The sequence below is a fragment of the Cotesia typhae genome, unplaced genomic scaffold (assembly GCF_013202065.1).
Source record: "Cotesia typhae breed Kobodo isofemale line unplaced genomic scaffold, CoteBio_Ctyphae contig_5, whole genome shotgun sequence".
Taxonomy (NCBI): domain Eukaryota; kingdom Metazoa; phylum Arthropoda; class Insecta; order Hymenoptera; family Braconidae; genus Cotesia; species Cotesia typhae.
In genome coordinates this window covers 950,330-974,430 of record NW_027423757.1, presented here as the reverse complement: position 1 = coordinate 974,430, position 24,101 = coordinate 950,330, and the positions used below count along the sequence as shown (strand labels likewise).

The 24,101-nt window shown below is 30.2% G+C and overlaps 1 protein-coding gene and 1 long non-coding RNA gene across 13 annotated transcripts in view; one reads left to right on the top strand and one right to left on the bottom strand.

Annotated features, from left to right (window-relative positions):
- Positions 1 to 695: 695 nt before the first annotated feature.
- Positions 696 to 24,101, bottom strand: part of LOC141531284 (uncharacterized) — a 30,519-nt gene continuing 7,113 nt past the window's right edge. For 4 of the 6 annotated variants that reach the window (XR_012479905.1, XR_012479903.1, XR_012479902.1 and 1 more), the window contains exons 3-4: positions 1,820 to 2,158; positions 696 to 1,624 (exon numbers count right to left, since the gene is read on the bottom strand). This is a non-coding gene — a long non-coding RNA (uncharacterized LOC141531284). Of the gene's footprint in view, positions 1,625 to 1,819; positions 2,159 to 2,387; positions 2,528 to 3,131; positions 3,259 to 24,101 lie in introns of those variants that run through there. The other 2 variants (XR_012479907.1, XR_012479906.1) reach the window with 2 other exon arrangements.
- The window catches only part of Dsx (transcription factor doublesex), a 40,296-nt gene continuing 17,825 nt past the window's right edge, over positions 1,631 to 24,101 (top strand). For 3 of the 7 annotated variants that reach the window (XR_012479901.1, XR_012479895.1, XM_074248996.1), the window contains exons 1-3: positions 2,423 to 2,563; positions 19,928 to 20,327; positions 20,496 to 20,721. Coding sequence is in view for 1 of the 7 variants with exons in the window: in XM_074248996.1 (XP_074105097.1) it covers positions 20,049 to 20,327; positions 20,496 to 20,721 (505 nt within the window). In the remaining 6 variants the exon portion in view is untranslated. The other 4 variants (XR_012479899.1, XR_012479900.1, XR_012479897.1 and 1 more) reach the window with 4 other exon arrangements.

Below are 24,101 nucleotides of genomic sequence, written 5' to 3'. Positions count from 1 at the left end.
TTATCGTTGCCTCAATACATTATTTTGCCTTGCAAATGTTCGCATTAACTACACTAAAATGTAAAATTTTTACTTTAAAAACTTAATAACCTTTATCTTGATATGATTTCTACGTATCACACAATAATCTTATACATGTAAAATGGTGAAATTGAAGTTGAAATTATTAATTATTATTATTACGGTTTAACTTTTTCAACATTTACATAGCTTTTGTTACTGTTTGAGATGATATTTTTTTCTCTACAATCATTGAATTGTAACGTTTGACTTATGTAAATCATCAATTAACTGTTAACATCGTGTATTTACTATTAATCATTATAGTTTAGTTTTTTCTGTGGGGGGCAAGCGTTGAAAAACATAGTTATCATAAAGTAAAAGACAATTATTCGAACATTTTATATATTTCGTATACAAAATTTAAATTTAAGTGTATTGTAGTATTTATGTCTCGTAGAAATATTTCATTACAAAAAAGGAAAGCTATTTTATTAAGCTTAAAATATTCATAACAAGTGAAAAGTCAAAGATAGAAAGCTAAAAAAAAAAAGTTGTTCGTAGTTTCTTTAATTTTTACTTGTTTCAATAATAACATCAATAGGTATCAATGGTCATGTCAAAAATTGAAAACTTACTTAAAAAATTTTGCAAACAAATCCGTTATGTGCCTTACTAAATGCTTTGCTCTGATATTATAATTTTTTTTTCTTTCGTTGTGAATAATTATTGTACAGTCACGTTACAAACATGTTTTTCGCTCGACAATAGTACCGAGAATCGATTCTTTTATGATTCCATATTCAGAATAAATAATATTTTCAAGGAAAGTTATTAAAGCTTAAAGCTATTTCGATGTTTTTTGAATAACGATTACTACAAAACGAATCTGGACCATAAAATAAATTTGTTTTAGTCACAAAAAAAAATAATAACTAGTTATAATGCTGACTTACAGCGATAATATTTTTTTTTAAGCATTAAAATTAATAAATAAATATTTTTTATTTGTAATAATAAATAAATTTATAGTGAAGATAAAAATCAATTAATCATGTAACAGAATATTTCACATTAAGTTTATGATATTGTTTATATTGGTGTAGAATTAATAAATACTTTTTATAATTTATAAATACACAAAATCATTAGTCTCTAAAATAATACCGTAGTCCGGTCTTAAGATCAGTATCTTAATTCAATCGTAAACTTAGACGTGTTGTGTCTCACTTCACGGTATAGTGACAGCAGTAAAATTGCAGCACGCTGCAACCCTATCCCCTCTTAAAAGATATTATCCCCTCCCGCCCCTCTTGATAACTACTTGTATGGCATACCCCACCTTTCGTCTGACCGTTCCTCTGGCACCCTCAACTGCTGATGGCCTTCACTTACTACTACTATTGCTCTTGCTCTCTTTTTCTATCTTTTTCCTTTTTCTTCTTTTATCTCTCTTATTCGCTCTATTGCTGGTTACGTTTTATTCACTTGCCATGGTCGCGCCGCCGCGACCGCCGTCGTTTCTTCGAGCCACCGCACGCCAACGTGAATTTCCACGGAGTGCTGCCGCTACCAACACGGTTAGTAAGTTACGGACTATATGTTAGTGATGATGTGGTTCTATCTGAAAATACCAATTTTAATAGTTTAATAATATAACAATTTGCGTTGTTAAAACAATAAATGGATTATCTCTCTATTTATTTCACTGCACTATTCTACTGGCTGTTATAAAGTTTTAACATTATTTCAAAAGAAAATGAATGTTTTTTATATTTAAACAAATTATTGTTCGTTGTTATGACGTTCTTGCTCTTACCGTAAGTCCAATACGTTCTTTAATGCGTGCATCTGCTTGTAAGAAACTATGTAAGTGAAACAGTGTGAAATACATTTTTCGGTGCAACAACAATGCATGGATTTTCTTTCATAACTTTTAACTTACAAGTGATACAAGGACTTGTGAGTTCAGGTAGCAAAAGAATGTTTATAAGGTGTAATTGAACTGTATATCACTTGAAAGGTACTCTCAAACTTCCACAGGCGTATCCGGAGGGCTGGACCTTGACTTCCGGGGGCGGTGACTTCCTGTTGTAACTGCGCGTGTTCCACGTGACAGGCGCGAGCGCATATACGTACTGCGCAACATACACGCGAGCTTATAAGAAAACAAAAATGAAAAAAAAAAATGTTTAACGTGATAAGATATTGAGAGAGTGATTGTTTTTTTTTTTTTTGTTTCTGTCATTTGAATCTTTTTAATATTATACAATCATGAACTAAGTTAGATCGTTTTAACGATGTATGTGTACATGTAAATATATTTATAAAATATATATGCTCATATATATATATACACATATGTATATATATTTATATTCACTTACAAATGATTTGCGTAGCGTGGGAATGAGATAAATAATAAAACAGCTGTTGTGATCCTCTTCCTTTGGTTGCGGTTTTACTATCACAACTATAAAATACCGTCCAAGTATAAAATGAAGATTTATGAAGAGAATTAAGGAGCTAAAGTGATAAAAAATTTAAGTGTTTATTCTCGAAGGTGAAAGTTTCTTTTTAATACCTAAAATATATATCATAAACTATAATAAGAAAATTTTTATCGATAATATTTTTGGCAAAATTCAAGTAACAATCCAAGGTCATAATTCTACTCTGTAAATCATTACGATTATTATTCAATTTATCACAGTAACTTGAAGATCATCTACTATGTCCGTCGTTATTTGAAGTAAAATTAATAACACTTTTAATAAAATTTACGGGGATGAGTTAGAATTTTAATTTTAATTTTAAATAAATAAAATTAATTTACTGATAATCACTTATTCGCCAAAGGTATTATTTAAACGTAAAATTACACTTTTAAATTTCATATTTATAACTACCTCAGCGATTCGCTAGCAGCAATTAATAAGATATCAACTTTGCGATAGCAAGTCATTTTAAACTATTTCATTATTGCATCAAGTCTATAATCACTCAAGTGGGTCGTACAACCAATACGAATAATACAATGTTGCCAGTAATATAACATTCATTTGCTTATTGGACGTCACTGTTCTTCTTTCGATAAAATGAATATATTTATTAATTGTTATTTTACTTACCATTTATTCCCTGCAAAGTTACAAGTAAATGATATTTGCGAATTTTTTAATTTTAAATAATCTTTTAAGCAAATTGATTTTTTTCTAGATAGAAATGTTTTATAGAATAACAAAAATAGAGTTAAATAAATAATACTAATTAGTTATCGAACAATCACAAGTTTAAAAAAGATCTAATGAATGTATAATAAATAATCGTGTATATACTTATTTACGGCAAAATTTGTAAAGAAGCGTCGGGCGAATAAGCCAAGAAGTTAGACTGAAATTTGTGAGTAAATTGTACTTAATAACATTCTACAAAGTAATGACTTGATTGATTTTAACTCAAATCGATTTACACCAAACAATAGTAGAAACAGTAATTTTAATAAATTATGAAACAAAACTTGTCAAATGACATTGTTATTGAATACCCTGGATAAAATAAGTATTGAGACAAAGAAAAAATTATTTGATTAACTATAAAACCCATGCTTTTCAATACTTTTTTCTTTGTCTCAATACTTTTTTTTAATCAGGGTATATATAATATACACATTATTTATAACTTAATTTTTTTTTAATGTCATCGATTTACTAACAATTTTACTTCATATCTTGACTTTTTTTTTACTTAATCTTGATTTTTCAAAAGTTTTTGTTTGACTTAAAAACAATGATATTCAGAAGGTCCAGTATTTAAATGCCACAAAAATCAGAAATTTTTAATTAATAATTTATTATTCTTTCAGCCACATAGGATTTGTGTATCTCTTCTTATTTTCTTCTACACTAAAAAACGATCGATAAATACTACAATTTAAAAAATGACACTCAACAAATACATGGCAAGAAAATTCTATAAAAATTTCCAATATAAATATCGTAATACTGGACTATACTTGTATTACTGGCAAATTTAAAATATTTTATACGACAATTTACTGTTTAAAAAAGATTTTTCCAATTTACTATCATAACTATATTAAAAGACTAGCTGTTACCCACCTACTCCGCTGGGCACTCTATAGAATTGTATTTTGAGATCTAGACTTGAAATTTAATAGGAGTATTTTTTTTACTTTCCCAGATTCTAAATTCCATCGGATTGACGTGCACCTTTTATCGATGTGATTATTCTAACTGATATTAATTATAACTTTCAATGTGCAATTACTATATAGAAAAAAGTAAACTGTAATAAATTATAGTCGATTTAGAATAAGTAATAATCAACTGCTAAAAATTATCATTTCAAACAGTAAAATCGAGATTTTAATAATTACTATATAATATTTATCATTTAAATGCTACAATTTATTTTTTACATAGAAGAAAATACTATTTCAAACAGAAATATTCGCTACGTGAGTCTAAAATGTTAAAGTCTAATAATTAAGAATTTTGACTTTGATATTTATCATTTCGTACCTAAAAAATGATCGCATGATATGTAAAAAGTATAAAATACAGTTACTAAATTTTTAATACAATCAACGTTATTATTTACAAAATAAAATAATAAATTTTAAACGCAACGCTAAAAATGAAACTATAATTATTGACTTGCTTGGACTGGTAAAATATATATTTTAAGAGTAGAATTTTTACTGTTTCAAATGTTAAATTCTCCCAAAGTGAGACCCCTTTCTCATCTGAGTTCTCTTTCTCCTCATGAAATGGACTATATATTGAAACGGCAATTTTTACTATTTTTAAAGTGTAATTTTTCAAGATGAGGGAGTCGTTATTTACTAAAGTGACAGCAACTAATCACTTATTTTTTATATTAAATTATAAATTGTGACTTTTCTACATTAAGTTCTATGATTTATATTTTTGCCGCCCCGACGCCGCTTTACTGTTTAAAACTATAAAAATTAACCGAAACCCGAATGAATTTTACAGTTTACTTTCTTCCGTGCATAACATTCCCGTAACTTTCTTCCAAAAATGAATAATAATTGATGACACGAAGAAAAAAATTTTAAATTAGCATTGAAAGTTTCACTTAAAGTAATTGTAGGTCTTTAAGTGTAGTTTTAAAATCTGCATATCTCCAAGTGCGACAAGTTTTGCCATTAATTAAAATTTCCTCCATGACATCAATTTTTCATAGAAAATTATTTGTACATGTTCGTTACGAATTCTCTTAAAATAAGTAACCGAATTTTTGTTCCACAGCTCAAGTGTTTAAAAATTCATTCATTTTAATCTGTTACATTCCCGTCATCCCGTGATCAGAACAATTCATCGGTTATATGATCAGCAAAAATAGAATGTATGTAAAATTCTTAGTTCATTGACTGAATAGCTACATGTAAAGTTAAATTTTGGAAACTTTATAATGACTTTTTCGCCGCTAAGATTTTTTAATGTTACCACCCACCCCCACGATCCTTATTGGTGGTGATTCGTTGTGAAATTCGCTCTTAGATCATTTCTATATCACATACAGAAGACTTCTACTAAAATTAAAGTCTCTAGAAGCTATAGCTTGGAAATCGAAAATTTTAATTGTTTCTCACAAACCCCTGTGAAGTGAGCGGTCGTAAAATTCGTATATTATTTCTACATCACTTATAGAAAATTCCTACCCAATTTGAAGTCCGTAGGAGGTATAATTTGAAAATTTTTAATTTTCATTGTTAATGCCCACCCCCACAACTCTTTATGGGTTGATCTATCGTAAAATTCGTTTGTAGACTGTTTCTACATCTCTTACAGAAGGTTCCTACCAAATTTGGATTCTATAAAAGCTATAGTTAAAAAACGTGAATTTTTCATTACTAACGCCCCCGCAAATCCCTTTGGAGGAAGAATTTCTTAAAATCCGTTCTTAGCTAACCTCTACATAACAAAAGTAATAATTCTACCAAATTTCAAGTCTCTAGATCTTATGGTTCCAGAGATATCGTTATGAGTGAGTATATACGTGGAAATCTCTTATATATATATAGAGAGAGAGAATAGATTATTTTCATTTTCACTGTTATTTATATTAATTATAACAGAAAAAAGACAAAAATTTTACAGATTTTTAACGTCCCCACAATCTCCTCTGGGGCTGAAATTTTGCGGAATCTGATTGTAGGCGACCTTAATTTAACAAATATAAAATTTTTTTGCTCGACGGGCAGAAAGCGTCAACTTTCGGCCCGCTGCGCTAAATGAAGTTGCCACTTTCTGCCTTCGTCGAGCAAAAAAATAGCATACACTCCTCGGGAAGTAAATAAGAAAGCCTCAGATCACATGTTTGTTGACCTCGGCTTCGCCTCGGCCAACAATTACATGTGCTCTGAGACATTTCTTACTTTACTTCCCTCGGTGTGTAATATACTATTTATTAAATTTTAAGTCTGTGGGAGTTTTAGTTTAAAGGGATTTTGGGATTTAAACTTCATTTAATACATTCTTGTTTGCCCTTAACAAAGCCCAAAAACTTTCTCTCTGAATAAATTTCATGTTTAGTCGAGTTTAAAATTCAAAATTTAGTTTTTTGTGATTTTTTCTAACCATGAACGCCCCCGCTATACACTTCAGAGATTCAATACTGATAAAAAAGTTAGTCTATCCACCAAGTCAATGCATTCTCTACACAAATGCAGAATTTCAGTTCAATCGGAGTATAGTTTAATATTTTTAACGGATCAACCGTAAAAAACTCTACAGATCATATATTAGTATAGATTATTGTATTAAATTCGATTACAGAAAATACGATATTACTATCGCAAATAAGGTAAAGTATCCAGTACTTGAACACTTATAAAAACAGGACTCGTATTTAAACTGACTTTTCGAAATATTGTAATACAAAATTCGTATATTTATTATGAGTACAGAGTAATGTGCGCTTGTTATAATTATTCATTGATACGGTAGTTGATTTCTGTAAGTTTTTTCAATGATAATTCAAAACAATTATATTTTTGTTAACTTAAAAACTGACATGTCGAGAATAGTCGATAGATGTTTTTTTTTTTTTTTTATAAAAAAGGTTCTAAATCATAAACCGAACAATCAGTAAAAAAAACAGTACACCATCATTTTAAGTAAAAAAAAAATTGTACCACTCAATGAAATAGTCTTTTCTATATAATACATATTTTATGCAAATACACCAACTATCATTTTTATATTAAATTTCAGCCTCTAAATATACTTCCAAATTTTCAAAGTAGTACACAGAACTTGAACAAGTTGGGGCGGTATAATTTCAACAGCACTCTAATAGCCTCAATAGCCTCTAATAGGATCATATATTAGTGATCAGCATTGTGATTTGTATTAATTACTGCAAATTAAATAAGTTTTATAGCTAAAAATTATTAAACGTTGTGAATTGAGATTTTTTGATTTATAATTGAAAATTTGCTTTGTCATTCATAAAAATGTAATCAAAAAATTAAATACAAATATTTCTCATCTTTAAATGAACATATCACATATTCATAGTATTACTTTTAATATTATTCAATAATATGTTATAATTCTTTTGATATTTCAATAAAACGTTGAAAATTTTTGCTGTACACATTGCCGTATATTTTATAAGTTCAACTACTGCTCCCAGGATTGATTGTTTAACTACTACTCATTTCATAGTCTTTCTTAAAAACATTGTTAAAATATAAATATTCAATTATCTGCGTTATTTTGCGCTTCAATCAATTCAAAATTGTTCATATTTTCATAAAAATCATTAATTTGAATTCATAATTACATCTTTATATGTTATAAGTAGGATCAAATACGTTTTACTTTGAAACCTGTTCAACTACTGGGTACTTTACCTTTGTAAGAGAATAAAAAATAAGACGTAAAAATATTATTTTTGTATTCATTTTTAAAATTTCCAGTGATGCCTCTGAATCTTTTCAATAAAAGTAACAAATTTTATGATCATTGAATTAGAACATTTCTCAATTAGTGTGAGTGTTGGCAGTGCACAGCGCTAGACTCCGAGTTTCTGTACAATCGCCATCATTAACGCCTGGGCATGAAATAAGTAAGTTATAACCAATTCCAATCTAGGCATCAATGATGGCGATTGTAAGTGGTGAAGAACATCTGTAGTAATTTACCTCAAATAGCGTAGTGAGAGCGTCTCTGGCTGGCAACTAAAAGTTCTAGGTCCGATTCCCGGACAACAGTGCAGATTTATTTTTTCGGTTACTGCAAAGTTATCGATAATTTAAATTTCCCATCTCTCTCTCTCTCTCTCTCTCTCTCTCTCTCTCTCTCTCTCTCTCTCTCTCTCTCTCTCTCTCTCTCTCTCTCTCTCTCTCTCTCTCTCTCTTTTTCTAAAATTTCTTTCCAAAATTCCGACTATCAATTTTTACGATAGTTGAATTGTAAAGTTCACTAACATATCTTGTATAATTTGCTCCATATTACTGGAATTTTCAAGTTTCTTGCTCGTATTATTTCTTGAATAAAATTTACGGTAGTAGATCGTAAAAATTATTAAATGACAAGTATAGTCCACCGTTACTATTTTATTTAATAAATATTACGATAGTAAAATAGTAAAAATTTTTTTAATTTTTTTACCGTGTACCATTCCAATGTCCATATAAAAAACTGCTGATTATTTATTTATTTTGTCTCTTAATATTTACGAATACGTCATAACTGTTCCTGTACGATGTTTTTCACAGCACATTCAACTTTTTTCCCCTCATGGCTTAAAAAATTATGTTAAAATCAGTTTCATTTTTACTTCATTATGACTTTTTTTTCTAAATTATCTTATACATTAAAACAAGCCATCTTTAAAAAGAAACCAAGAGATATTGACTTGTTTATGAATTGTTTTATGAAATAAAAAAAGCTTATTTTTAAAGAATACCAAGTTAAATGGATTTAATTATGAATTTTTTTGTCTCAAATCGATCCTAACTTAACCAAAAAAGTTAATGTTAAGATTAGAGTTAGCAATACTCGAGGAACCTATTACTTTCGTGAGAATTATAATACATTACTATCGTGAAGGTAGATATTGTCAGTTGTCATGATGGCAGTAGCCATATAGTAAAATTTTAATTAATATCATAAGATAGTACCAATAGAAATTTCTATGGACACTGAAAAAAAAAATAAACTTGAATCAAGAGTAAAATTCTTGAACCAACAAAATAATTATGAAGAAGCTCATTGTCTTGAATCAAGACAAAAAATTCTTGAATCAAGTAAAATTTACTTAAACTAAGTGAAATTTCTTAGTTTAAGAATTTTTTTACTCAAACCAAGAAGACGAAATTCTTCAAAATCATTTACTTGATTCAAGTAAATTTTTTTTTCTGTGTAGTGGTGGTTAGGCGCAAGTTTGGCATGCTCAATTCCAAATGTAACGCAGTTTCGAGTTCCTGCCAAGTTTGGCTTTCGAACTTTGTCCGAGTTAATTCCCAAATCAGGCCGAAATTCAAAAAGTAACGCAGCCGCGAGTCCCTGTCAAATTTAGCTTTCTGTTTTGGCAATTGTAAAAAAACCACACTTGCAAAAAACGAACTAAGCCAAATTTTTAGGAGTGAACCGTAATTTAACCTAATCCGAAAGACCTTTTTTAATGAGAAAAAAAAATATTAAATATTTAGTTTTTCTATGTAGTTTTTTTTTTCACTTGTAGAATTAATAAGATTAGAGGAGGGAAGATTGAAAGAGTTAGGTACAAATTTCCACGTACACAAACCCACCCACCCACCCACCCTCACACACACACACACGCGCGCGCGCTCGTAAACCTATTTTACGTTACCCTTAAAACCAATTATTAAAAAAATCATATATTTCCTAAGCGAGATTCTTACACAGTACCCGATGCACGAGAAACCGATACCGTACTGTACGGCTACACTGCCGACAGAGGCTTGCCTGTTTGAGTAGACTAATAAGCTTGATTGTAAATTTCTAGATGAGGGAGTAGAAGGTCATTATCTTCATTTGAAAACTACACTCGATAGTGATTTGGCACTCTGAACTTCGGCAATGCCACAGGTTTGCCTAAGAGAACCCGACTTTGGCATGCCAACCTTCCGTGAACTTTCGGTTTTTGTTGGTAAATGCCAGTTAGGAAGTCGAATGTTATGCCTAAATTTGGCCTTACCACACACTTTCCTAGCAAATTCCAATTTTGGCATACCATTTTTTAGTTACCGTAATTTCCTACCAGTTAGGCAATCTATAGTATATCGAACTTAGGCAATGTTGCATAGTTTGGTAATCACATCCGAATGCGGAATTCTTTTAGCATGGCAATGTTCATTTTGACTAATGTAAAATAAATAAAATGAAAATCAAGCTTGCTGTAGTTAAGAAGGTCAAGTTTGCCCAAACTGATTTTTGGGCATACCTTACTGAAATTGTAGTCGGGTATATAGTTATGCCAAACTTGGGCGATTCTAATGAGTTCAATGCATGATCACAACCAGACCTGGATTTTCTTCGACTTGCCTTATATGGAAGTTACTTTATACTAATCGGTATGCCGGACTTCAGCAATGCCATAGATTCCCCTAGTTTTATCCAAATTTGGCACACCGAACTTCGGCAAACTTTCTGTCGACCTTACAGTTATAGTCAGACTTTCCAATTGTAAAAGTTAAACTTCAGCAAATCTCTGGTTTCCTTTACTCATACTAATCAAGCATTCCAAACGCTTACCGAAGTTCAGAAATGCTGTAGATTTACCTAGTTACACGAAATTCGGCAAACCGAACTTCCACAAACCTTTGGTTTCCGTGACTCCATACCAGTCGGCCTTTCCGATTGTATGTTGAATTTCAGTAAGCCTTTAGTTATCGTTACGTATACTAGCTACACATTTTGAAGGTATACCAAACTTCTAAAATGCCTCAGGTGTCTCTAGTCACTCTTAAATTAGGCAAGCCAAATTTCGGCAAACCTTTGGCCGATTCCATTATTCATTCTAATTAGACGTTTTGAAGGTTTGCCGAACTTCTGAAATGCCACAAATGTCTTTAGTCACACCCAAAATTTTGCCTAATAGGCAAGCCGAACTTGCCTCTCACTAATTCTTCGATATTCCTGATAACATTTTCTAGTCGAGTAACTGGCACTATTAAATAAAAACGATAATAATTGTGAATGTTGAATTTTCACAAATTTTTTTATAATTGTTGTGGGAAATTTAATTACTCAGCGTTGCTTTCTCAAACAAAATTATTATTTATTTATAAATAATAAAGAGTAGAGAAATTAATCATAAATTAGTAGCACCGCCACACAAAAAAAAAAAAGTGGTTAGTACTTTTGACCGGATCCACCTACGGACATGTATTTTAAATTGCTGAATTCGAATTTGAAGTCCGTTTGGCCCGTCTCACCCTTCAGATTTGAGTAAAATGCAAAAAACGAAGAAAAAAACCAAAAAATTGCGAAAAACTGCAATCACAACGATGAAAAAATTTTTATGGACCCGGATCCAGTATGATTTTTATATAGTTCTATTTATCGAATATGAATCTGAAAGTCGATTAGTCCGTTGAGGAGTCAAAATTTGAAAAAAATGCGAAAAAAATTTTTTGGATTCAGATTGAGTATGATTTTTAAGTATTTTGTTTCATTGAATTTAAATCTAAAGTTTTTTGTCCCATTAACGTTTTAAAATTAAAATCAATTTCAAAATACCAAAAAAAATTGGGAAAATTGCATTTATAAATATGAGAAAAAAATCTATTAAACACGATTGTTAATGAATTGGGTATATTTTCAAATATATCTTCTGCGAGATAGGCGAGGCGAGCGCGATTAAGGCTCTTGACCAGGCCCATATAAAGATCGGTTGGGTTAACTGCCGTATACGCTCAGTTACAAAAGTAACCTGCTGCTTTAAATGCCTTAGTTTTAGACACCAAACACTTTAGTGTGCGGGACCAGAAAGAAGCAGGTACTGCTACAAATTTGGCGGAGAAAACTATAAGTCCATCCACGAAAAAGCCAAAATGCTTCGTTTGTACGCCAGGCAAATACGTTAAAGATGGCTTATATCATATAGCCGGCTCCCGGGCATGTAAGACATGTCGCACCGCACTTGCCAAAATCACGAGAAGGCAGAAATGACGCGCTTATTATAAGGCAATCTGAACAGGTGTGCTTTGGCGCAAAATTTGCGCCAGCGTATCTTCGAAAACAAAATTGATATCTGCCTTATCTGCGAACAACATCTCAACATTCAAGATAGAGCATGGTTCGCTGATAAATCCGGCACGGCAGCAATCTGGATCGCCAACTCGAAGAACATCACCGTTGACAACAGCGGAAGCAGATCAGGATCCATCTGGATCAAAACTCCCACGACCTACTTTATGAGCGTCTACCTTTCACCCAATGAAAAGATTAGGGTGTTCCGACAAAAAATTGCAGGCATAAAGGACGCCATCGGCAAGTTCAACGAAGAAGTCATCGTGGCTGGCGATTTCAACGCGAAATCAGCTGAATGGGATGCTGATTTCTCTGAAATTAGAGGCAACGAAGTAGCAGACTTTGCAGCGAGACTCGACCTCATAGTGCTGAACACTAGAAATACTACGACAGAAATACTACGAAGACCAGGATACCAGGAATCTATCCTCGATATTACGTTGGCGGTTCCAAGGATCGCGAACATGATCGAGAATTGGACAGTATCAGAGGAATACAGTGGCAGTGATCACCAACATGTGACATTCAGCATTCGACTAGCACCTATTCTGGTACCGCATCGTGATCATTGACAACGAAAACTCTCAAGACAGGTAAAGCACCAGGCCCTGATGGTGTCCTGGCATCAGTGATCAAGATTGTAGCCCTGGAATACCCAGATATACTTCTGAACGCTTACAACGCATGCCTAGTAACCGGAACGTTCCCAACGGCCTGGAAGCTTCAGAGATAGGTTCTGTCAGACAAAAGTAAAGGTAGCCCTGTAACACCCTCATCGGACAGAACACTCTACATGTTAGATGTTGCTGGAAAACTGTTCAAGAATCTTATCCAGGGAAGACTACGCAACGACATCGATCATGCTGGAGACTTTGCCACAAACCAACATGGCTTCCGGAAGGGACAATCGACAGTCGGCGCGATCCAAAAAGTCATAGAGACAGCGACAGAAGCATGGGCAGGTAGCCTCAAAGCTCGCAAGGTGTGTCTCCTCCTCACACTAGACATCAAAAACGCTTTTAACAGCGCAATTAAGGGAGATATTTTAGATGCCTTGGAGCACAAATTCGACGCAAAGCCAGAGAATTTGGCAATAATCGATAACTGTCTCGACAAAAGGATGTTAATGATTGCCCAGACAAAATTGACGACGCCAAACATACGTTCTTCGAATGTAAGCGGTAGAAGGGCAACAGAAACTTTTTTGTAGAGAATCCCATTTCCTATCGAAATAAGTAGCTGAATCAATTTTTTTTCGACTTTCAACTTTCATTACATTTGGTAAACCTAACATATCAGCCTAAAATTTTTGCCTTTCACATGAATATTGTGTCCAAGCGATTATAAACGGTTTACTTACTTACTTAATTAATTAATTAATTAACGGTTTAATTAATTTGTAATTGCTGTTAATAATTTGAATTCAAATAAGCGGATTTTCGTGCCACTCTACTGACGGGTTATGGACTCTGATGCTATCTTCTAACTAAGAAAATATTCATGTGTATTACAAAGCTTGTCATGTTCTGTTTTTTTTTTTTTTTTTTACCAAAACGAAAATGTTTTTTGATGGAAGTAAGAAATTTTCCCGACTCAAGCCAGATTCACAGTATAAACAACATGGTTTTTTCATTTTGAAGGATTGTATTTCATGAACAGAAGAAAACCTTTCTTGGGGAAAGCAATTTTTTTAGCTGCAGAATGAACTGTTCACAACTCAAAAAATAAATATTTTTTTTTTTTTTTCCGGCAAAATGCTGTCGTCTTATTTCATAAGATAAATGAATCAAGGCAAATTTCCGGAACAGAAACGAAGGAACTTGTTTATAAGCAATATTTTAAAATGTATCTTATCAGCAAGTTATTGATCAGTCTCATAACAATCTTCATCGCGTATGCAATAAATCTATGTGTGCTTTAATTGGGATATCATGGCAGTACGTCACTTGAGAATGAATTGAACTCTATAATTATAATATTTATTGAATTGTATCTGAGTGATAGTAGAAGAATATTTTTAACATATCATTTTTCAAGTTTGTCTATATTTAAGCTAACTTTTTGATTTACATTCTTATTTTATGAATTTAGGGGTTGTAACAAAAATAAGCGTTGATTTACCACTCATTACAATATATTTTAGATACTTTGGATTTCTTTTAAAGATCTATAAAGGTAACTTTCAATTTTCGGTTCGATTGAAATATTGCCCCATTTATCGTACTCAGCTGATGATACTTATGTCCGGGCAAAACCAACGAATATAGCCGAATAATTAAATGAACATTTTTTATAATATTTCTCAAACAAATCAACTGATTGGAATGTGGTTCAAAGCATTCGACCCATTTTGTCAAAAAACGATGTTTAAGTTTCATTGTTGAGCTCCAAGAGCTCAACTAATAACAAACTGGTATATTTTTGAGCACTTTGAATTTTAAAAGGTTAAATGTTTTTCAGTTTTTTTTTTCTGTATTTATATAATTTTCTTTTCCTAGGTTAGGCTATATATCAATAATTTAACGTCTATTATACTTTGATGTTTTCATGGTGATTCTTCAAGTACTTCTATACTTTATTCTTTGTTAAAATATAATGTGAGGGATAAGAGTTAAAGCGAATAAAAATAAATACAAAGCTTTTAAATATGAGTATTATAGTATGAACGAGTTCATGTTGTTGAGGGTATAGGATATAAAAGTGAAATAAAAATAAATATTGCTAGAAACATTATTCAAGACGTATAAATTCTGAAAAATAACATTTTCATAACTTTCCTTCAACAATACCAAAGCTTAACTCTATAAATAATTAAGAATGGCAGTGCTAGGTTTTTTTAGACAAAAGAAACTTTTAATTATAAAAAAAGAAAAGATTCATTTCACGTGTAAGTTTTTGATTTAATGTATATTCATGTCTATTAACCATCTGTTATCAGTTAACAACTGTTTAACTTTTAAAGTTGAACTCAATTCATGCGTCATATTTATTTTTGAATAGAAGCAACTTAATGAAAATAAAAATTGGTTCACGAATCTTTAAACTTTCAGTTAAACTTTTTAACTTCCCGCTAAGAAAATCGAAGATTTTCAAAAATCGGGAAGTTATTGGTTTTACCCAGTTTTTCGAAAATCGAGTTCTCATTATATCTCAACGTTTCGATTCAGCTCATCGAAATGCATAACCCTAAGTTGATTTACACGGAAAAAATAAGATAATAGCAGTTACTATCTAGTTATAATAAAATTTTCTACCATCAACCCGATAGTAGTGAATACTATCTAGATGATTGTATAAATCATAGAGATTGTAACATTCACGATATTTACAATAATTATTACAATCCTGTATGTTAACTGAAGTTAGTTACTGTTATTATTCTACATAGTTATATTTATAATCCAAATGGTAAAAGTTATTATCAAAAACTATAATAGTTACTATCTAAGGTAAGCAGAATTTAAACGTCAGCGTTTAAAAACCACAGTTAAAAACGTAAATATACTCGGAAAGAAAAATATAGGTATTATTTCTATAAATTTATAGGATTATTTCTTATACTGACTATAGGAACGATTACTATGATTATGGAAATGACGACCACAATATTAGGAAGTGTTCCTAGAATTTATAAGATCATTTCCAATACTTATGGAAATAGTACCCGGAAACCATTTCCATAATATTATGAACATTATTCCGATCATAATATATTCAAAATATATTATATAATCATAATATATATTAAAATTCCCAGTTGCAATTATTGCCCACAAAGTTGCGTAGTATCAGGCGTAGGCTAATAGGAAATATTACTATCATTATTTAGCAAGTATTCCCATAGTAATAAAAAAATTAAAGCAATAGTAATAGCTATTACTAATACCGGTATTAATGATAATATTAATGGTAATAGTGTTAATAGTAGCAATAGTAATAATAATAGAAATAACTAGCGACCATGCAGTCACTATGTGATTGTCGTGACTTGTGAACTATAAATAAATAAAATTTTGCCTTATTAAATAATGATTTTTATTACGTGCTGCTGTCTCAAAAGCTTCTCTTAGGTATAAAAAAAATTTCCTTCAAAGCGCAACTTGATATGTCAATTCTTCATGAAGCTATGCTCGAAAACATCAATGCGCAATGCTCAAAGAGCTCAAAAGCACAGAACAGCTATCTCTTTGAGCTCGAAAACCATATAAGTGAAATTTTTAAGTGCTTAAGTATGGAGTTAGCAGGAAGTTGCAGGGATCGTTTTTAGGGTCAACCGTTTTCCTAACTTTTTATTAATAAATAATTAACTAAGCGATAAATAATGTACAATTTGTTTCTTTTAAATGTAGACAAAAGATACTTATACATAAGAAAAAAATTGAAAAATATTTTGAAGTTTCTCAGTTGATAAAAACTAAAATTCGTGTAAATTTTCTCGAATCATATAAATTAAATTGAAATGTTTCAAATATTTAATCAAACCTTTTAAAATCAGTACACATGAAAGTTTGATGATGAATATCTTTCGAACGCTCAATTTAATCGCCAAAACATATGATACCATTTTTGTAGAGCAGTTAATTTCCTACAAAAATTTGAATTGCGCATTATGTAAGAGTCATTTACCGTCGAGTTATAAAAATCATAAGCAAAATGACATTTGATTTAAAATAATCAAACTTAAATCTTCAATGTCATTCAAATGGTGAGGTTTACGGAAAAAATATAAAATATCTTTTTTGTACAGCATTAAATTTCCTACAAAATTTTTGCAGAACATTTTTCTGTACAATCATTAATGATCAGGTATGCATTTTTTTCTATTGGACTGAGAAAAAAATAAAAAACTGCGATGTGGAGGACCTTGTTATTAAAATTAGGAGCTCATATTTAATGAAAATTTTTTTAAAGTGTCTAGCAACACATTTTTCCGTATCACTTGTAAAAAAAAAAAATTAATTTTTTTGATCTACCCTAATATATATATCTAATAATATATCTATGTAATATAACCGACCTTGTCATCACGACATCTGCAAAAGTTTTCAACCGATCTTGATGAAACTTGGTACATATATCCTTTGTGTAATTATTTTGAACGAGTTCGAAGATAAGCCAAATCGGTCATTTACTTTAGAAATGACGGCCATTTAAAATTTTCAGAATAGTGAAAATCACGTTTTCAGTTACTTCATTGATATACAACTTTCGATAGAAAAGAGATAGCTAATTTCTGAAAAATTCATGTGATAGCTCATGAAATTGCCTTCAGTTTGACGTAAACAATATTGACTTATTGTCGATTTTTAGTTATTTTACAAAAGTTAAGAGGTCTATTAAACCATTTTAAGGCAATGTCTGGTACAACCGACTTATGAATGTTATTCTATCAAGAATTCTTAACAGATTCTAATGAAATTTAGTACGCAGATTCCTTGGACAATTAGCTCGCATGAGTCCTAAGATGGATGAAATCAGTTAATTAATTTCGAAGTAGTAGATCTACAAAATTCTCAGACCGTAAACTGCCGTATGTAAACTGCTTATAAGTTTCGAACGGCTGAACCGAATGGAGCTACATCAGTGGCGTTTTAGATAGTTCTATCAAACTTATATTTCTTGTGATTTTGAACTAATTCAAACCAGTAGATTTTGAGAAATCTCAAAAAAATTATGTAAAAAATTTTTTAAAATGTGGTGTTTTTGGAATAACTTTTAAACGGCTTTACTGATTAATTTGAAAAACTATTCATCTCTTAACTTCAAGAAACCACGTCGATCGCCGCCAGTCCAGTCAAAATCGGCTCATTCATTCAGAAGTTATTGCCGATTGAAAATTCAAAAAATAGTGTTTTATTAAACTTCTATCAGACTTTTGAGCTCAGAAAGCTTAAAATGACACGTAAATTGTACTATTCCTGTAAAGTTGAACTAATTCGGACCGATAAATTTTAAGAAATTTCGAGAAATCTTAAAGAAAATAAGAAAAAAATCTTTTTTAAATGCGGTTTTCTTGGAATAACTTTAAACGACTTCATCGATCAACTCTTAAAACTAATCCGCTTTTAAGCTTGAAAAACCACGTCGAAAACTGAAAAAAGTCTTCTTTTCACATAACTTATACATTTTTTGGAATAACTTTTAAATGGCTTCACCGATCAATTTCGAAAACTAATCAGCTTTTAACGTCAAATAACTACGTCGATTTCCGCCAAGCCGGTCACAATCGGTTGATTCGTTCGAGAGATATCGTGAACGAAAGAAAACCAAAAAAAGTGTTTTCTTAAAATTACCCCGAAATTCCTAGTTTAATCAATTCGAACTTGAAGATTCTCCGTGAAGCTGAAAAAAACTGCGTCGAATGCCGCCAACCCCGTTGATTCATTCAAAAGTTATTGCGGTTCGAAAATTCAAAAAATAGTGTTCTATGAAATTTCTACCTGACTTTTGAACTCGAAGAACTATCTCTTTGAGCTCGGAGAACTTAAAATTACATATAAATTGTATATTTGAGTTCGAAGAACTCAAAAACATAATTAGTGCAATTTTATGCGACATTGTATTTATTACATAACATGATATTATCATTCGAATAAATTGATTGATAATACTCAAAGAATTCTATTGTAATATTAATTATACTGTGTGAGGATTAGGTCCCGAAAATAAGTCTAAAACCAATATCGGAACGTAAAGGTTAATCGGAAAAATAAAAATAAGTAGCTGCGATTAAAATTTGATCTCTAAAACTATTTAGCCCAGTACAAACTCACATTATTTATTTTTTGAATTATTTTATTTGAAAAATACACAGTTCCGAAAAACATTTAATAGAAATCATAGAGAAATATTATTCATACTTTTATATTTAGAATTTTAAATAGTTACTTTGATTTCCCTTCTGTAAAATAGTACATGTCATTTAATTTATTTATTAATGACTTAATTTTTTTAATAATTTATGTCAAAATTATCTACATTTCATATAAAAAAAAAGTCTAGATTAAATTTAAAAATTTATTTACAAAAATTTTTTGCTGTCCACTAATAAAATAATACTACGATATTTTTCCTAGTTTAACTTTCTGTACGCCCAAGTCCAATTAAATGCTTCGAAAAATTATTATTGCCGTCCAACATCTAATTTAGTATAATAATTCTATTTCAATTAATTATTATATTTAGCGTACAATAAGCATAATCTTTACGTTATGAAACACTCATTTTGTTAGATATTCCAGTATCGGCCCAACTGTTCCAGTATTGGGTCTAGACTTTTTTAATGTTCCGGTACTGGGCCTTTTAGACTTATTCGAAAATTACTTTCGAGTGGCTAATTGTTTAATTTATGAGGTAGTGCTAATTATTTTATTTTCTTAACTATTTAAATATTTTTGAAGTAAAATAAACCAACCACATGTCCTCCGTCGTTTCAGTATTGGATGTTTTACGTTATAGCTTCCAAATTTCAGACATACAACTTATATATTAACGTAAACAAATGAAAGTCGCATTGTTCTCATTCTGTTTTTATTTAAGTTGCTAAAATTTTAGAATTTAATTTATATACCAATTTAAAATTTTACTTACGTACATCTAGACTTTATTATAATTTAAAATATTAACTAACATTATTTTTTATGTTACAGAACAAAGATTAGCGGTAATTATGGACAGCGAATTCGGAGGAATGAGAGATGCTCGTAAATATTTAAAGACACTAATCATAACATGAATTTCTTAACTATTCTATAAATGTAAACATTAAGTATGAATATCGAAAACGAAGATTCTTCAACTTCGACTGAAGTTAAGTCGAATGGAACTGTAAATATAGGATTAAATCCAAGGACACCACCAAACTGTGCACGTTGTAGAAATCATCGTTTAAAAATTGCTCTCAAAGGTCACAAAAGATATTGCAAGTATCGAAACTGTAACTGTGAGAAGTGTATACTCACGAAGGATCGTCAAAGAGTTATGGCGTTACAAACTGCGCTTAGAAGAGCTCAGGATCAAGATACTTCAAGAGTTCGGAGACCTGAAGAGGTTATTCTATTTTTGTTCCTTAGGGAAACTGTTTTTTCCTTTTAATTTAGCCGTTTATTGACAAATATTTGTCAGTTGATGATTTAAAAAAGTTTGATAGTCAATATTTTGTCAATTTCAGTTTTTATTATTTTTAAGACTTATTAATTTAATTGTCCTTTTTCTCAGCAGGTGGAACCTCGGCCATTGACTCTAGATCGAGAAAGACTAATTACAGCATCTCAACCTACGCGTAGTTTAGAGGGTAGTTGCGATAGTAGTAGTGCAGATTCGCCAATAAGTAATCATGGTAGTACTGGTGTCCATATTGTCAGTGTTCCAAACTTACAGAAGCTGTCACCAACTCTAAACAATCATACATCGTCAACTACGCAAATATCCGAACCGAGAAGTTGTGAGTCTAATTTATATATAATAAATATTTTTATAAAAAATATAATTTTGATAACTTCTATTATTTGTAAAAATTAAATTTTTAATAAGTACATTTAAATTTGACTATAAAGTGACCTACAATATTTACCAACCTCCACCAAATAAGTACGAAATATTTTCTGTATTAAATTTTTTTCAAGAAAAAACTTAACAAGATATATACGCTCAAAAAAGTAATAGTTCAGCTATATTTCCAATGAAACCTAAAATATTTGCATTTAGAGTCCCGATAAAATTGACGAAAATTCAATAATTATTTTGTGATTCAATTAATTATTTACTCCTATGAATACAGCGAAGATTTTCTAATAGTATATTCCATGCGTTAGAGCATCAAACTTTTTGGCCATGTGTTGTATACTATTTTTTTTGATTCCCGTCCGAAAATACAGAACACGAGCGGGGTTGAGGGGGAATGACTTTTGTTGGGCTTAAAAAGATATCTCACAGATGAGATACAATTAATTGCACGATAATTAAATCCTGAAACTAAAAATTAAGAATAAAAAACACATAAATAAATCAATAAACGAAAATAATTTATTAATTCCCAAACATAATGAAATTTTTGTTGAATAGTTTGAATATATTAACGTGAAGTCGTCGTTATCGATTCGTAACGGTTGGCAATGATTCGAGTAAAATAAAAAATTCTCGATTTGAACATTTCTCAATAAATATTTCAGTTGATAATATGTTTAAAAAATAAAAATATCAAACGAAACTATGAAGAAAATTCATATAAAATAAATAATTGTATGCTCAGACAAATATAATTATAAAAATGTATCCAAAAAAAGTACCATACATAAAGATAATCAAAGATAAATTCCTAAATGATCGGTAAATTACCAGAGAAATAATTTGAATATTCAAAAATATACAAATAAAATATTTTAAATAAATTTTATGTTTCAAATAAAAGGAAATAAATAAAAGATTAGTCTCCTGATAATTACAGTTTTAAAAATAAACAATATCAAATAACTATAACTAAATATAAAGACATTCACTAAATTATTAGATCATATCATAATACAAAATTAAAATGCAAAAGTCCTTCAATTACAAAATAGTCTATTAAAGGAATTTAAATTTTTCAAAAATGGAAATATAAACAGAAGACACAAAGGAAATTAAAAAATAATAACAAACCTATGTTGTGTAAACCAGTGTGGGGATCAGATAAAAACAGTTTGATAATAAAAAGCCAGTGTTATTTATGTCAAATTAAAGACAATTTTACTAGCTTTCACATGAATTTTTCAAAAATTGGCTATCTCTCTTTAATCAAAAATTATTCATCAATGAAGTCACTGCAAACGCGATTTTCATTATCTTGATAATTGTGACGAGATACATAAAAATGATTTTTTTTTATTAATCACTTTATCTTAATTTTAAATTATTTAAAAAATTTCCTACTTTTTCGTTTGGTTTTATATTAGTATAAGTAGTCCACCAGGGCGCGCGGTAATTCAAACGAACCACAAAAGTCGTACTTTATGGAGCCAAACGCTGCCCGAAAGTTTGTATTTTCGGGTCGGGGATCAAGAAAAAGTACTGATGCGACATACTTGAAATATAATTAGTAAACAAAGCTTGATATTCAGTATTTTAATGATAGTAAGTTAACTTCTTCGTTTTTTATCATCTAACGGAATAATCATCCATGCGATAAATTCTAATGACTGCTTTCATCAATCTATCGTAAATGATAAGTAGTCATACAGTTCATGAAAAATGTATTGATAGCATTTCATCGCAATCTTCAAGGAATGTAAAAGAAAATTTTTTAGAACTAAAAAAAAAAATCTCAGATAGTTTATTTTTTATCCTCAATATCGTCTCACGAACAATTTATACATTTACCATTATACATTTATCAAAATTCAAATAGAAAATTGTTTCAGACTAATTTTCGAAATTCAAAATTTTACTAAATATTAACGTTCAGAAATTTTAAAAAGCAAACTGGCTACTTAAAAAATGCTTAGTTTTCGAGGCCCCAAATATAGTGAATCTTTCTTTTTTCAGTACAAATTTTTAACTGCCGTTAAAAAATAATGTTTTATTTTTTACGGATAGAATAGTTACCTCCTAAAAAAGCAAAAAAAAAAATTCTCCCTACAAAATTAGAATAAGCTTAAAAAACAATTAGTAAAACAGTCTTCGAGTTCAAAATTATAGTTTGCATTTAGTAAATTAAGCGCGGTCAACAGAGATCCACGACAATTTTTAGAAAGAAATTCAATCTGATAATAAATGGAAAATTATTAATAAAAGGTCATTCGGCAGCTGAAATGGAAGTAGATTTGATAATCAATAGAAAAAAAAACTACTGGGATTGTATACAAAAAAAAAAAAGACAGTGCAACAGCAAATTTCATAATTGGCATAGCGGAATAAGACATAATTTTGAGACTGCACATATGATATGGTACTCAAATTGAAGATTATTGAAAGATCTTTTAGATGCAATTTATAGATATTCAATAACTGATTCCATTCAAAAGTTACTCAAGTAAGAAAGTGAAAAAATATGAATTATTAAGATTTTGATAATTTCGAAATCCTGACATTATTAAATTACTTGACCAATTAAGCTCATCTTCGAACTTGACTTCGGTATTTATCTGTAGAAAAAGTATGCTGAGTTTGGTAAAGATCCGTTGTGAATTGCTGATGAAAAACAATGTAGGTTCCGGATAAGTAATCACCATCATATCATATACTAAAACGTTCTCCGGAACACGCTGCATCTTATGGTATAAGTATTATTCCGATCGGTTCAGTAGTTTTCGCAGTATAACCGGACAAAAAAACCGGCTCTCCATTTATTAGTATATATATTAGCGGATCCGACCGACGTTGTACTGTATTATACTGTACACACGTCTTAAATTTAGAAATTGTAAGCTGATTCGAATAAGCTGTTACAGTTTGGACCGTTTTGATAAATATTATTATTAAAACGTTATGGCAATGTAATATCTCAATTAGCACGTGATTGCTTTCACCACAATAACACGAAATTTTTTTAATTTTTTTTTTTTTTTTCAAAATTGAATATTTCACGAACTAATTGACTAATTCTAATGAACTTAGCGATGTTCGGTGCAGTTTTTTGAGCACTAATAGTTATCTTATTACATCAAGTTATTTGAAAGAAAAAAAAAATTAACACTTTTTCCAAATTTTTAGGCATTGATATCTCTTAAAAGAATTAAACGATGTTGATGCGGTTCGCGACAATTGACGCAGTTATTCAAGTAGAAAAATCCTTACTCGCTAAACGATTCAAGAAAAAATTTAGTAGTTATTTTTTTGAGATTGGAA